General features: G+C 37.4%; 1 protein-coding gene across 1 annotated transcript in view; it reads left to right on the forward strand.

Annotated features, from left to right (window-relative positions):
- TBC1D32 (TBC1 domain family member 32) overlaps positions 1 to 14048 on the forward strand; it is a 90971-nt gene that overhangs the window by 54045 nt on the left and 22878 nt on the right. The window contains exon 26 of the mRNA XM_050893532.1: positions 6333 to 6458. Within this exon, the coding sequence (XP_050749489.1) occupies positions 6333 to 6458 (126 nt within the window). The remainder of the gene's footprint in view (positions 1 to 6332; positions 6459 to 14048) is intronic.

Below are 14048 nucleotides of genomic sequence, written 5' to 3' on the forward strand. Positions count from 1 at the left end.
CTTGTAATATTAACTACACTGTAGGTTATTAAAAGTTAAACTTTTTACTGTATTAAACTGTAATATTCACTCTTCTATTTGCACAGAAGATCTGTTTTCCTTTTCTTCTCTTAGCTCTGCAGTTGTGACAGTTGGTGATGAGTGTGACTGAAGAATAGTGTCCGTAATTGTGCTGCCATGACGCATTCACTGCTTAGCATTTCCATATACATAGGCACGCCATCATTCATTAGTATTACTCTCTTCCTGACTCATACAGTCCAGAATTGCTACCAAAAATCTTCTGTCATAATGTTCTTAAAGTCTTTTAATGTTTTAACTCAGCCACTGTTCTCTGAGTTCTTTGCTTTATACTCTAACTTGAATGGGAACATGCTGCCATGTTTCTGTTTTGTGAGTTTTTTTAATCAGATTTCTTTTCAGCCATGGTTTTTTTGATATCTGCCTGAAACTAGCAGTCTCTTAAATTTTTTTTTAAACTTTCTCTGTCAAAGAACCAGCTATATTAGCTTTCCTGTTATCCCTTATAATTTCACATAAATGTCTTCATCACCTGCACTTCTTTGACTTGTCCTCCTTTTTATTTTTGGCTCAATATTCATGTACGAGCCTGTTGTCTCCCACCCTTTAAGAAGTCCACTCAATTAGTGAAAGATGAAAGAGAAGTAAGTGGACAGGTTTATTAGAAATGTACATGGGCTTTCCTAAAATATATGTCCTTATATGGATTTGTTTTCATGTAGTAGTCAAATATAATATAGTCAGGTTATTCATTATCTCTAAATTTAGATTTTGAGTATGATACATGGATTTACAGATCTTAGTTTCTTAGTCACAGAAAAACATTTTTATCACAAAACACAATGAGATGAGAAAGGGCTTGTGGCATTTCTGACATTTTCTAAAACATATATGAATTTTCCTAGGTCTTACCCGCTTTAGACACAAAAGCTGGCTGAAGAATTATTTGAAGAATAAAAAGCAGCATCTTTTAGGGAATGAGATCAGTTTAAGCTTGCAGAAAGTTATGATGTCGTGGTTCAGATTTCATACATGCAGGTAACTGTAGGTTATTTATAGTGCAGTTCCATAGCTTCATAAACTAGTATAAGTGGTTATTTTTTTTGACAAGGCTACACAAAGCAATCAGTGCTAGCACAAAGGAAGGGATAGGACAGCAAAATATAACCACATAGGAGGAAGAAGACAGGACTGCAGCAGATTAATTAAATTGACATAAGCTTCTCTTCAGTCACACTGTTGGGCATGATTTCTTGTTATGGTTGAGCATATTTAAAAGCTCACTATCATCAGAAGAGGAAGGTCTTACTCATTTCCGTCCTCACTTTTTCTTTTCTTTCTATTGCTGGGGTTTTTTTTCTTTTTTTCTTCGTCTGTTCCCTCACCTTCTGCACTTCACCTCCTTCAGCAGTTCTGGCATTTCTTCCAGAAAAAAAAAAAAAAATTCGAGTCATTAATTTAGGATAACTAGTGAACCCATTTAGTGACGTACCAGAAAAGAGAAGAAAAAGCAGCAGGACTTCTCTCTTCTGGCATTGGCCTGTGTTTAGAACACCTCTAGCGACAGTGTGAAAGCCTACCCTCAGTAACAAGCAATATGCATAGCCCAGGACTGTGTGGTGGTTGGAATTCCAGCTACGTGGTGTCCTGGTTTCGGCTGGGACAGAGTTAACTCTCTTCTTAGTAGCTGGTACAGTGCTGTGTTTTGGATTTAGTGTGAGAATGATGTTGATAACGCTCTGATGTTTTAGTTGTTGCTAAGTAGTGCTTATCTTAAGCCAAGGATTTTTCAGTTTCCCATGCTCTGCCAGCAAGCAGGTGTGCAAGAAGCTGGGAGGGAGCAGAGCCGGGGCAGCTGACCTGAACTAGCCAAAGGGGTATTCCATACCATAGAACATCATGCCCAGTATATAAACAGGGGGAGTTGGCTGGGAGGGACGAATTGCTGCTCGGGCATCGGTCAGCGGGTGGTGAGCAATTGCAAAAGACAATCACTTGTCTTTTCTTGGGTGTTATTTCTCTTTTTTTGTTATATTCCTTTTCATTACAATTATTATTCTTAGTAGTGTATTTTGTTTTACTTTAGTTATTGAACTGTTCTTATCTCAACCAACGAGTTTTACCTTCCACCCCCCCCGCCCCATCCCACTGGGAGGGTGGAGGGGGAAGCGGCTGCATGGTGCTTAGTTGCCAGCTGGGGTTAAACCACAACATGTGGTAATACTGTTGGGCAAGTTATAGTTGCCTCCTAACTTGTGAAAGTGAGCTGGCATTTGTTTGGTATCATGAGTTTTTTGGAAGCAATTTTCATTCAAAAAACCCCCCAAGGTTCTCTTTTTTTGTACTGTGATGACCTGCTGGAGGACGTGATAGTCCATGTTTAATGACAAGCTGTTAAGTGAATGGTTTAGCTGGAAGAAAATAAGATACTGTGAGTTGCCACAATATGATACCGATTACAGTATGTAATGGATATATTAAATACATGGTTATGCTATAGTAGCTTGGTTACATGGATCTTAAGCTTGTTTTTCTGTCATATCAGTTTGAACATTCCTGTGAGCTCTCTGAGGATCCTAAGTCTTGTATCCTCCTTGACTGGGGAAAAAAAAAAATCCATTGGTTATATAAAAACAAGTTCTTGTTTTCAGTAGGTTGCTTGCCCGTCTCCATTCCGATGACAGAAATGGTAATTAAGCGGTGACTTAGCAGTTGTGATAAGTAGGTAGTTCATATTTTACTGAGAGTATTTACTCTTGGATTTTATCTCTTCTCTAGACTTTTTGCAGACTTGCATGCACATATCTGTGTTAGTTATATTTGGTACATATTTGAAGTTGCTTAGGTTCCTTTTTTGTTGAAGACTACCTTCCCAGAAGAACCCTAAGGCAAATACAGTGGTCCATGGTCTTTAGCAAAATTTCAGAAAAGACTGTAATACCGTAATCTTTATTTCCTTATTCTGTTGTTGGAGCATAAATTAACATTGTAAAAGGTTACATGTTTAAACAGTACAATTTTGCATGCATTGACACTGCTAGATACTAGCATGTGTGCATTTCAGCAATCACAAAATAAAGATTTAATTTTGTAAAACCTGCAGGAAAGGAAGAATATTAGAGAGACAAACTGTGCAAAGAAAAATAGGGGTCGAATCAAGAAGCCAGGAGGAGGCAGCAGAGGTGGATGGGCCATGGTCTTGAAGTCCTACTTTCTTGAAATTATTGGGGGATTTTTTTTTTAGTAGTTTTATTTCCTTCAGAGGAATCAGAATTTCACCCTGGTGTCTGTTTGGTAAGTTGACTGATTAAATCTCAGCTTGTAGTCTCTGATCCTCATCTGCCAAACTGAATTACTACAATTCTTGAGGAAGTAAAATAACTATTTAACTTATAGAGGAGTGTTGCTTTGCAGTTCTAAGACTTTCTCAACCTTCACCTGTTATAGAAATAGCAGAAAAGGGCAGAGAAAGAACTAGAAATCCGACTGATAATACTATAAGAGTAAATCTTTCTTCACATTAGATTTTTCATGCTCACGTAAGTTCTTCTAAGTATCAGTGCATGTTATTTGGAAAGATACTGAGGATTTAGTTATTTGAGGATGACAAAGGAATTTCATGTTAATTAACTTGGAGTAATTATTAATTATAATAATTAAGTTACTATAATCAGCTTTTTTTAAAATACTGTGTATCATATAATAAATTCTGGTGACAGGGATACAATTTGCTGATTATAAATCATTAAGGTCTTTAGACCAGCTTAAAATAAATTATATGCAATATCGTAATTCTGTTGAAAATACTCTAATCATCTTAAAAGAATAAGATAATTTGAAAATAGTATTTTGTTTGTGGAAACAATTAAGTTTCATTGGAAAACTGAACACTGAAATATTCTAAAGAAGTAAAAGTAACAGCAGATATTCTAAATAGCTGTAGATGGACTCAAATAGTTGTTGAATCTTTAATCAGAAGTCTCTTTTCATGACAGAATTCATTTCTATAGTGTTTTTTTTCCAAAATGTAGAAACAGAACAGGGAGAGTTTGCAAAATATGAAGAACCTTCATCACCTTAGTGAATAGTTAGTAGTAGTATAGGCTGCGATCCTTTCATAATTATGGGAACTGCATTGTCCCATAGCAAAGGGATTGAGCACAGCTGGAGGGAGTGGATGTGCACTTACCTTACTTATTACAGATACCACCTTTATTTTTCCCCTGAAGTTGACCAGAAGATATTTCATAGCAGCATCAAGTACTCTGGGAACCAAGTTGCCTGAGGAGAGGCAGTCTAATTGATTGTTTCTATTTTGTAGGATTTTCTGTTAGAAAACTGAGTTTGATCAGTTTTATCTTAATAAAATTACTTTATAAAATGACTTGGCATTTGAACTTGAAATTTGTTCTACCTTCAGAAAAACAGAATTTGAACAGTCAGCCCTTCCCAATATGTTAGCATTTTTTAACAAATCTTGCATATGGGAAGAAATTATTTCCTTTTTCATTTGCCAAAGCATATGTATGCTTTCTTTTAATTGCTACCTTGCATATATTATTCAGTGTGCTGTGTCATCATGTGTAATGGTAGCTTGCTAGTATTCATTGTTCAGTGTCAATTCCAAGATAGACATTTTGGTTGCAGCAGATGTTTGATTTAAAGAAAAAATTCTTAAGGCTTTAAGTACAGACATCATATGGTTGAAAGCTAACTTAACATTTTAATATATGATTACACATGCTGGTTCTACATTTGTTGCTATGGTTCTTCTGTTTTCAAAGCTCTATGAGACTTGGCTGGTTGTGAAATTTACTGCCTCAGCCTGTGATATTTTATTCTAGAAAATTGGTAAAGTATGTGTAATTTCCTCTAACTTAGTAGAAAATAGAGGAAAAAAAAAAAAGTCACTTTAGCCAAGAGAGAAGAGAACATACTTACTGTCCCTTTGTCATTGCATCAATGGCAATTTTAATTTTGAGGGCATGTCTCCCTGTTGTAAAGAGAGAATGTGTCTTTAATAACAAGGTAAAAGTAACAGTAAGGAGCAATCTTTGAAATTCTTTCTTTGCATTTAAAAGGAATCTTTCATAAAGATCTTTTTGTAAACTGTTCTGCGAATTTGTTTTATAAGCAAGCTGAACATATAATGAAAAACGTTATCTGATACATTTTTGCCTCATATATAACAATTGCACCAAAAGACTGTGTTTTAATAGTGTTCAGGTAAAAAGTCAAGCATTCAGAAGTTAGAAAATGCCTGAATTATATTGTTGCAGCCTCTGACAGCACCAACAAAGAGCCTGTGACCCTGGGCTGAAGCATGTTGGGTGCACCTAGATTCTTCAGAAAACTCAATTTAAAATTCTAAGTTTCTCTAAATATTAACCCAGAACTTGCAAGGTGACTTTTCAGTGACAGCAGAAGTATACTTCTAGTGCAACCTTTTGTCCCAGTTTTAAGTCCTTGTGCTAAAGTTGGGAAACGCTGGAGATTATCAGCAAAGCTCTTATAAGAATTCTCATAGCATGGGCAGCCCAATAAATTTTCGCAAAATTTACTCGATAGGTATGCCTAGCACCCTGAAGGTATACACATATATGCCATAATATCTGTCCATAGTAGAAGCATCTGAAGGAAACCTGTTTACAGAAAGAAGCAGAATTTTTCTATGGAACACTGTTATGTTGCTGTCTTACCATGCTTCATTTCATGTTCTACAAAATAGTGCTGCCACATCATGGTTTTATTATTAAACCAATGATATTTGGTGGAGGATCTTTGCCTGTCTTTTCTATTTTAGATTCTCAGAGTGGTGAAATTACATGAAAATACCAAACTACTTTCTTTAAAATGTTGTTCCAATTCTTATCATTTTAGGACAGGGGAGTAATAACTTTAGGGGAGTTATAAAATGTGCCTCAGTAATGTCTTAAATGTTAAAAACCCCAGCAGTAAGTGGAATGAATATTTCTGTTCTGTACAAAGCAGGATGTCATCAGCTTTAGAACTGCTTCTCCAGTTTACTTGTCATAGGATAAAGGATATTTATTTAGCCTTTTCTTCCTAAAGTATTAGGTCTGCCAAAAATACCAGGCAATGACAGGGCTCTTGGCTGCGTCTGGCTTTCCTGTTCTTCATTGAAATACTTTCGAGTTTCTGAATGCATCTACTTTTTTCTATGGTACTCGGTAACTAATAGCTTCTTATTTACTTATGTAATAATTCTAAAAGAAAGGGGGGGGGAGGAAGGGCAAAAAAAAAAGGCAAGATGTCATTACAGAATAACATTCATTTTTCATTTCTTCTAGATAAAGATCTTGACAAGCTCTTGTCACTCTTAAAAAGTCCAGAGAAGCAAACTGGGTGGACAGAAATTTGTAGAAAACAGTTCTGCAAAGTCATGAAAGCCAGACCGGATATCATCAGTGGAACAAGTGAGTATGACCTACTGAGTTTAACAAAGCAAGCAAACAGAAGGCCACTAGTAAGCAACTGTTCATTAAAGTTTCATTGAGGAGTACATTATCTATATAAGTCTTCAATAATTTTGTGTTGATTATGAAAACTATTTCAATGAGATTTTCCTGAGAAAACAAGGTTTATGCCTCATGTCCTGTTTTTCTCTCTTTACGGCCATCATCCCTCTGTGTTGGCTGTTTTCAGTGAAATTTGACACAGAAAGAGGGCTCAAATATAAGTCTTTGTTTCAGATCTCTAAAGGGTGCTTTACTGAGATGCTGAGAAAATGGAAAAGAGAGCCTGAGAGAAAACAGGCATTTCCCAGAGATCAGTGAATGACTTTAAGACAGGTTGGAAAATTATATTAATGGCCAATTTCAGTAAAAATTTTCAGAATTAAGCCATACTAAACGTCAAACAACCCACTCATTCAGGTTTTTCTTCGTTTTCATATGTGTTTTCTAGTGAAGAGTGCGCTCATGCAGGAGCATTGGTATAGATCAGTCAAAACAACAAACCAGCCAAAAGAAGACGAGTGATCACTCATATGACATAAATCATCAGAAATCAGATGTAATAATTCACTTGTAATACCATATAAACTTGTGTAGCAATAAAAAAGCTAGGTGTTTTCAGAAATTGCTGCTTCCAGTTCTGTAAGAATTCTGAGTATGGTCAGATGGTCAGTACATAGTCTAACTTTTTGTTTACAGATGCCAAAGGTTTCCCTTTAAATTCTTTAGGTAAGCAATTAATACAACTGACAGTGAAGACAGATGAAGTATCTTCTATATGGGATCAAAGTAACCCAGCATTTGTGTTTTACATAAGAGACCTGAATTTTATGATAAATTATAGAGCAATATAAAAGTTATAGGGCGGTTTCAGAGCCTTAAGGAAGTCATCTATACAGGAACTGATTTAATATTAAAATAGTTAATAAGAAATTTGTCATTTGTATAATGTGGTTAAAGTCAATAATTATTGAATATTTCTAAATTCTGAGCTTTAAGTTCTTATTGCTTGTTGGAAACAAGCTTGAGTCTATAGTCTTAGGTGATTGTAAATTAGTCAGAGCTTTCACCTTCCGTTTGGAAGAATGTGTGTGTAGACAGAATGCATACATATTTGTGTATAATGCATATATGCACTTATACATTATATTGTACACGTCCACAAATGCATGTACTCAGAGCTTTGTGAAACAAGTAAACAAATAGAGATTCGTACCTATTCAGAAACAACTGAATGTATTTTATATGAGCTTCTGCTAGTATAAGAAAAATAAATTGAAGCGTAGCAATTAAAAAAACCCTAGATTTTTCTAGCAAAATTGTGTGTTTACTTTTCTTGCATGACTTTGATCTAGTAGTTCAGTGAGGGGTTTTTTTGATGTAATATATTGTAAAGCACAAATAATTTAGTCTTTGTAAAATCAATTTTATTTGAATGCAGCATATTTTCTAGACTGATCTCTTAAACTATATGAAAATTTTGTTGAAAATTGTTAGTCTGTCTTCCTGCATCTGAAAGGAATTATTTGTTGAAAAAACATATTTTTACAAAAAACAGAACATACATTTAAAGTAGGTGGCTTACAAAGAAAAAGAAAAGTCTTTCATTTTGTGCCTTGTAGTTATCCATACACAGCCTCAAAACCTGTGTAGGTTGTTTTCTCTAACTTTGTTGGAGGTACCAGAAGCTAGAATGAGGAGTTAGAGAGTCATTAAGATTTGTTAACCCAAAGCAAAAAAATTATGCTTGCTTCTGGATAACTGTTTGCAGCTGAGATGGAACTGGGAGTAAAAGTCATCAAGAAAGTATCTGTGGAATTGTTGTTAAGCCTCACAGGGACTTCTGCAAGTGCTTTCACAAACCACACAAAAAAGTAAAGTATGAAAATAGAAACAGAATAGCATAATGAAACACTAAATAAATAAATAAAAACACCCTACAAAAGGATAGTAATACTATAAACTCAGTGTAAGTACTGGTAATTTAAGGTGGATGCAAAGCTGTTCAAATGTTGCATATCTGCTTGGAGATATTTCAGAAGCAGCACAATATCTGCTAGCTGTGTGGTTTGAGACAACATCATGTTCATTGAAACTATTTTATGAGAGACAGCTATGCTGCTATGTATCTTTTGCAGCATGTGAAGCTCTCCCGAATTTCTGAGGACTGAGAGGCTTCAATCCAAATTCCAAGAAATCAAAACTTTCTCTTTAGTTATAGATGGAGCAAACTCCAAGGATTACAGAACAAAGATGCATACTTATGCTTCCTGTAGTGGGCCCTTTCTAAGGGAGACTGACATGAACAGCAGTTGAACCAGAACATAATCAGCAAAGACAACATTGGATTCAATGACTGTATAGTGTAGCATGTATTGATTTTTAAAATATTTTGGTGTCAGGTGTCGGGTGTCAGGGTTACCAGATGCTGAATCTATAGAACCTGCTTGAACTCCATCAGAAAATTCTTGAGCAAACTGTATATTGTCAATATCTCTAATTCACTCTTCTGGTGTTGATTACTATCACATTGACTTGGTCAATGTTTTTGTGCTAAATGCAATGGTATCGCATTACTTTTGGGAATGTCTGTCTTCGGCCCTAGATTGGCATTTTCTCTGCTAAAGTATCACCTCTGACTGTAGCTTTTAAGTCATTTCTGTGGTCAAACATCAAGATCCAGTTTTGAACGGTTTTATTGAACTGCTAAAAGGAGATACAAACCTTCCTCAGGCTTGTAAGTCTTTTAGTATGGCAGGACTGAAAGTGGGATTTTTCTTGGTCATCTAAAAGCAAATCATATTGTAGACAACCAGCTTCTACATTCTGTTGTTCTAAGCACAGTAAGCTAAGACAAAGGCATTCTTCCAGTCATTCTTTCTATAAAGGAAGAAAATTAACTTTATCCCAGCCGGAACCAGGACACACAGATTTGTGGATGCTAGGGATATAGCTTCTTGTTGTTGAGTGGATTTGCATATGCCTTTGGGTCACTTAGATCAGGTAGAGAACCATGGGTAGAGCCCTTGGTCAGGTTATGTCTTGGCCTCTTTTGGACTACTCATTGCAATACTTACGGCCTCCCTGAAGCATCTTTAGTACATCTGGATAAGAGCTTTCTGTGTATTGGCATCTAAGCTTTGGCAGGAAGAGAAACAGGCAAATAACTCCTCTGAGAAACAGTTTAGATTTACGTAGAAAATCATTCATCTGTGTGAATGTATATAGCATGTTCAAATTGTTCACATAAATGGGATGTATTTTTTTTGAACCAGTATCTCAGCTTGACTATTTCATCCATGCCTTTTTCAATTGTCTCCCCCTTCTTGTCCTTCAGGTATGGCAGAAGGCATTTCTGTTGTTTTCAACCCCAGCAACTCCTTGTTTATGTGTTCCCAGCTAGTGTTGTATCAGCAGCTGACCTCTTTCCTGTCTGGGCAGATTCAATATCCTTAATCCTCTCCTCTCTTAGGAGACTTTAAACCCTAAGTAAGAGAAATTAAGGGTGTTGCAGAGATCATATAATTATATGCTAACATTCTTCCCTTCATAATGAGAGATATTCGGTCCCCAAATTCTAATCATTCTCCTCAAGCTTTATATATGTAGGTGGATATGGGTAAGGATAGTAAACTCAGCTAAAATGACTTGCTCCATGGAGTCATTCAGAGTTTCCATGGCATATCTCCTTCAGGAATCTGGACTTAGATTACCAATATTCTTTAGGGCCTATTAATTTACCTTCAAATTGTTCTCTCTTAAAAAAAACAAACAAAAAAATACATGTGGGAGGCATATTTCTTTTTTAAGGTAATTTTCATCTTCAGGCAGTTATTCTTTTAGTCTCAGCAACTATCGATGACTTCAAAGATACAAAAAACATAGCAGCTCTTGAAATTGCATGAGATCTTACTGGAAAACACAGGATTTTTCTTCAGTTTTACAAGTGAAATGGTTGATGAAAGCAGAGTGGTTATGATCAACACAGTGTTCTGGAATCCATTAATGCTTTGTGAGCTCTGCATCATCTGAGGTAGCTCTGTCAAAACATGCTGACGAAAAATACTGTGATCCTTTGAGGCAGTGTCATTGTTTGTGACGTTTGTGTGCTGCAGCCTTTAGCAATTGCTGGAAAAAGTTGAAAGTAACTGCAGAAGTTTCTCCATGGGATGAAGAACCAAAAAGATGGATATTTTCAGTAGGTATGACTGTTGAGTGTGGTTGTGGGTTTTTTATTCAGGATAACAAAATGCTGAACTTTGGCAGTTTATCAAAATAGCCTGATCAGGCATTGTAAATGTAGCTTATATCAAGGTATACTTTACAGCTACCAGAATCTCAACAAGGAGGGTATCTCAGTTGTCACCACTCTGCCTGTAAATAGAAGTAAAGATAATAGGGACTTTAGTTTTTGGTGAAAAGGATCTTCTGGATTCAAAGACAATGAAATACTACATTTTTACTTTTTTGCCTGAGTGTTCACTAGCAATCTCTCTTCCCACACCTCTCGAGCAGATGGACCACAAGATGGGGACTAGAGGAGCAAAGTCCCTCCCACTATAAGAGAAGATCAGGTTTGTGGCCACCTGAGGAACCTGAACATACATAAGTCTATGGGACCTGACAAGATGCCTCCCAGAGTCCCGAGGGGATTGGCTGATGTAGTTGCCAAACCTCTCTCCATGATATATGAAAAGTAATGGCAGTCACGTGAAGTCCCTGGTGACTGGAAAAAGGGAAACATTGCACCCATTTTTAAAAGGGGTAGAATGGAGGACCCTGGGAACTACCGACCTGTCAGCCTCACCTCTGTGCCTGGGAATATCATGGAACAGATCCTCCTAGAAGCTATGCTAAGGCACATGGAGGACAGGAAGGTGATTTGAGACAGCCAGCATGGCTTTACCAAGGTCAAGTCCTGCCTGGCCAACCTAGTGGCCTTCTATGATGGAGTGACTACATCAGTGGACAAGGGAAGATGGATGTCATCTATCTGGACTTCTGTAAGGCCTTTGATACGGTCCTCCACAACATCCTTCTCTCTGAATTGGAGAGAGAAGGATTTGATGGGTGGACTGTTTGGTGGATGAGGAATTGGTTGGATGGTCACATCCAGAGGGTAGTGGTCAACAGCTCAATGTCCAGATGGAGATCAGTGGCAAGTGGTGTCCCTCAGGGGTCCGTATTGGGACCAGTACTGTTTAATATCTTCACCAATGACAGTGGGATCGAGGGCATCCTCAGCAAGTTTGCAGACGACACCAAGGTGAGTGGTGTGGTTGACACGCCTGAGGGACGGGATGCCATCCAGAGGGACTTGGACAAGCTTGAGAAGTGGTCCCATGTGAACCTCGAGGTTCAACAAGGCCAAGTGCAGGGTCCTGCACCTAGGTCAGGGCAACCCCTGGTATCAATACAGGCTGAGGGATGAAGGGATTGAGAGCAGCCCTGCAGAGAAGGACTTGGGGGTACTGGTGGATGAAAAGCTGGACAGGAGCCAACAATGTGCACTCACAGCCCGGAAAGGCCAACTGTATCCTGGGCTGCATCAAAAGCAAGTGTGGCCAGCAGGTTGAGGGAGGTGATTCTGCCCCTCTACTCCGCTCTGGTGAGACCCCACCTGGAGTACTGCATCCAGCTCTGGAGCCCTCAGCACAGGAAAGACATGGACCTGTTGGAGCGAGTCCACAAAAATGATCAGAGGGATGGAACATCTTTCCTGTGAGGAAAGGCTGAGAGATTTGGGTTGTTCAGCCTGGAGAAGAGAAGGCTCTTGGGAGACGTTATTGCGGCCTTTCAATATTTAAAGGGGGCTTATAAGAAAGATGGGGACAAACTTTTTAGCAGGGCCTGTTGCGATAGAACAAGGGGTAATGGTTTTAGACTAAAAGAGGGTAGATTTAGACTAGATATAAGGAAGAAGTTCTTTACAATGAGGGTGGTGAAACACTGGAACAGGTTGCCCAGAGAGGTGGTAGATGTCCCATCCCTGGAAACATTCAAGGTCAGGTTGGACGGGGCTCTGAGCAACCTGATCTAGTTGAAGATGTCCCTGCTCATTGCAGGGGGGTTGGACTAGATGACCTTTAAAGGTCCCTTCCAACCCAAACTATTCTATGATTCTATGGTTACTAGCATGTTGTTCCTTTTTTTAAGGAGAAAATTACTTAAATTTCAGTCTTCATTAGGTCCAGCTAAAGAAGATTTGACTAACTTTAGTCTTGCATAGTAGCCTTCCATAGGTTCACTTGTTAAGTATGTGAGAGAGAATTCTCTAGGCTGTGATTTCAGAAAGACAAATCAGGGTAACTGTCTTAGATTTCCATTCTGAATTGATCTTCAGAGGAGCCTGTTCTTCTCTGTAAGAAGAACATAGATTCTCTAAGCTCAATTTGGTCTTTTTAAATATGGACCAAATCTTCTGCCTTGAAGATCACTCAATTAGATCTAGATTCTGCCTGTGGTCTGCTCTCATTTTTTAGTATGACCAATTTAAAAATTTGCATCGCAAAAGAGGTTTTTAGAATAATACAAAAAAGATGTTTACCTTTTTATGTCCTTACTTGATTTTTCAAGGAGGCTTGTTTCAGAATTAGAGTGGAACAGTGGGTCTTTCATGTTACGCAGGAAGAACAATTGCAGATCAAAACTTCTTTCTTCTGTCCCCCCAAACCATTTTGGAGCAACTTCCAAAGGAATATCCTGTAAGCAGTGTAAGCGCATGTGAATGTGCATGCATGTGTGTGAAGATTATGACATTTGATTAGGATTTGAAAGGCTGTTTTTTCCATTAATAAAGAAGATACTTGTATATTGGTATAAGATATGCAACCTTCATCTCTTAACGGAAGCACTGTCAGAATTTTTATCATCTTGTTTTCTTCTTTTCAAAGAAAATGCAGGTTGTTCCTTTGCCATTTCAATGTACAATAATTGAAAGTTTCTCCCATTGTCTTAGGAATTCAAAAAAGTCCTCCTTAATGTTGCCGTTAGAATGGAATTGCCAAATGTGTTTTTCATAGATCAATTAAACTGAAGTGTGGTTGGTGGAGTTGAAAATTTCTGACACTACTCTCACAAAGAAGTCAGCTGTCCAAGGTTTTCACTCTTGAATTTTTAACCTCTAACAAAAGTCAAGCAGGACTACTGTTAACTCTTAAAGTTTTTTTTCTTTTAAACTCCTCTGAAGCATCTGTGAGTTGGTATGGAATATGATCCAGTAACACAAGTTACATTAGAGGATCTAAAAAAATCTGATGCTTTTTGCAGTTTTTGACCCTTTTGGCTTAAACCTTTCAGTGTAGGAATTGGATAACCTCTCATGGTGGTTACCTATTAAAACAGTTTTAATCACATGAGTATTTTTAATCAGTGTTCTTATGCAGTTTAGAAGCCATTTTGATTACCTTCCTTTTGTACATTAGTTCTGCAAGAAAAAAAAAACATTCTGCAGGAATTCAGGTGTTTTATGAGCATACTGCAATTGTTTAGGGAATTTTAAAACTCTTTTGTATATGATTACACACTCCTAAATTAAAATTCTCTTTATTT

The sequence above is a fragment of the Gymnogyps californianus genome, chromosome 3 (assembly GCF_018139145.2).
Source record: "Gymnogyps californianus isolate 813 chromosome 3, ASM1813914v2, whole genome shotgun sequence".
Taxonomy (NCBI): domain Eukaryota; kingdom Metazoa; phylum Chordata; class Aves; order Accipitriformes; family Cathartidae; genus Gymnogyps; species Gymnogyps californianus.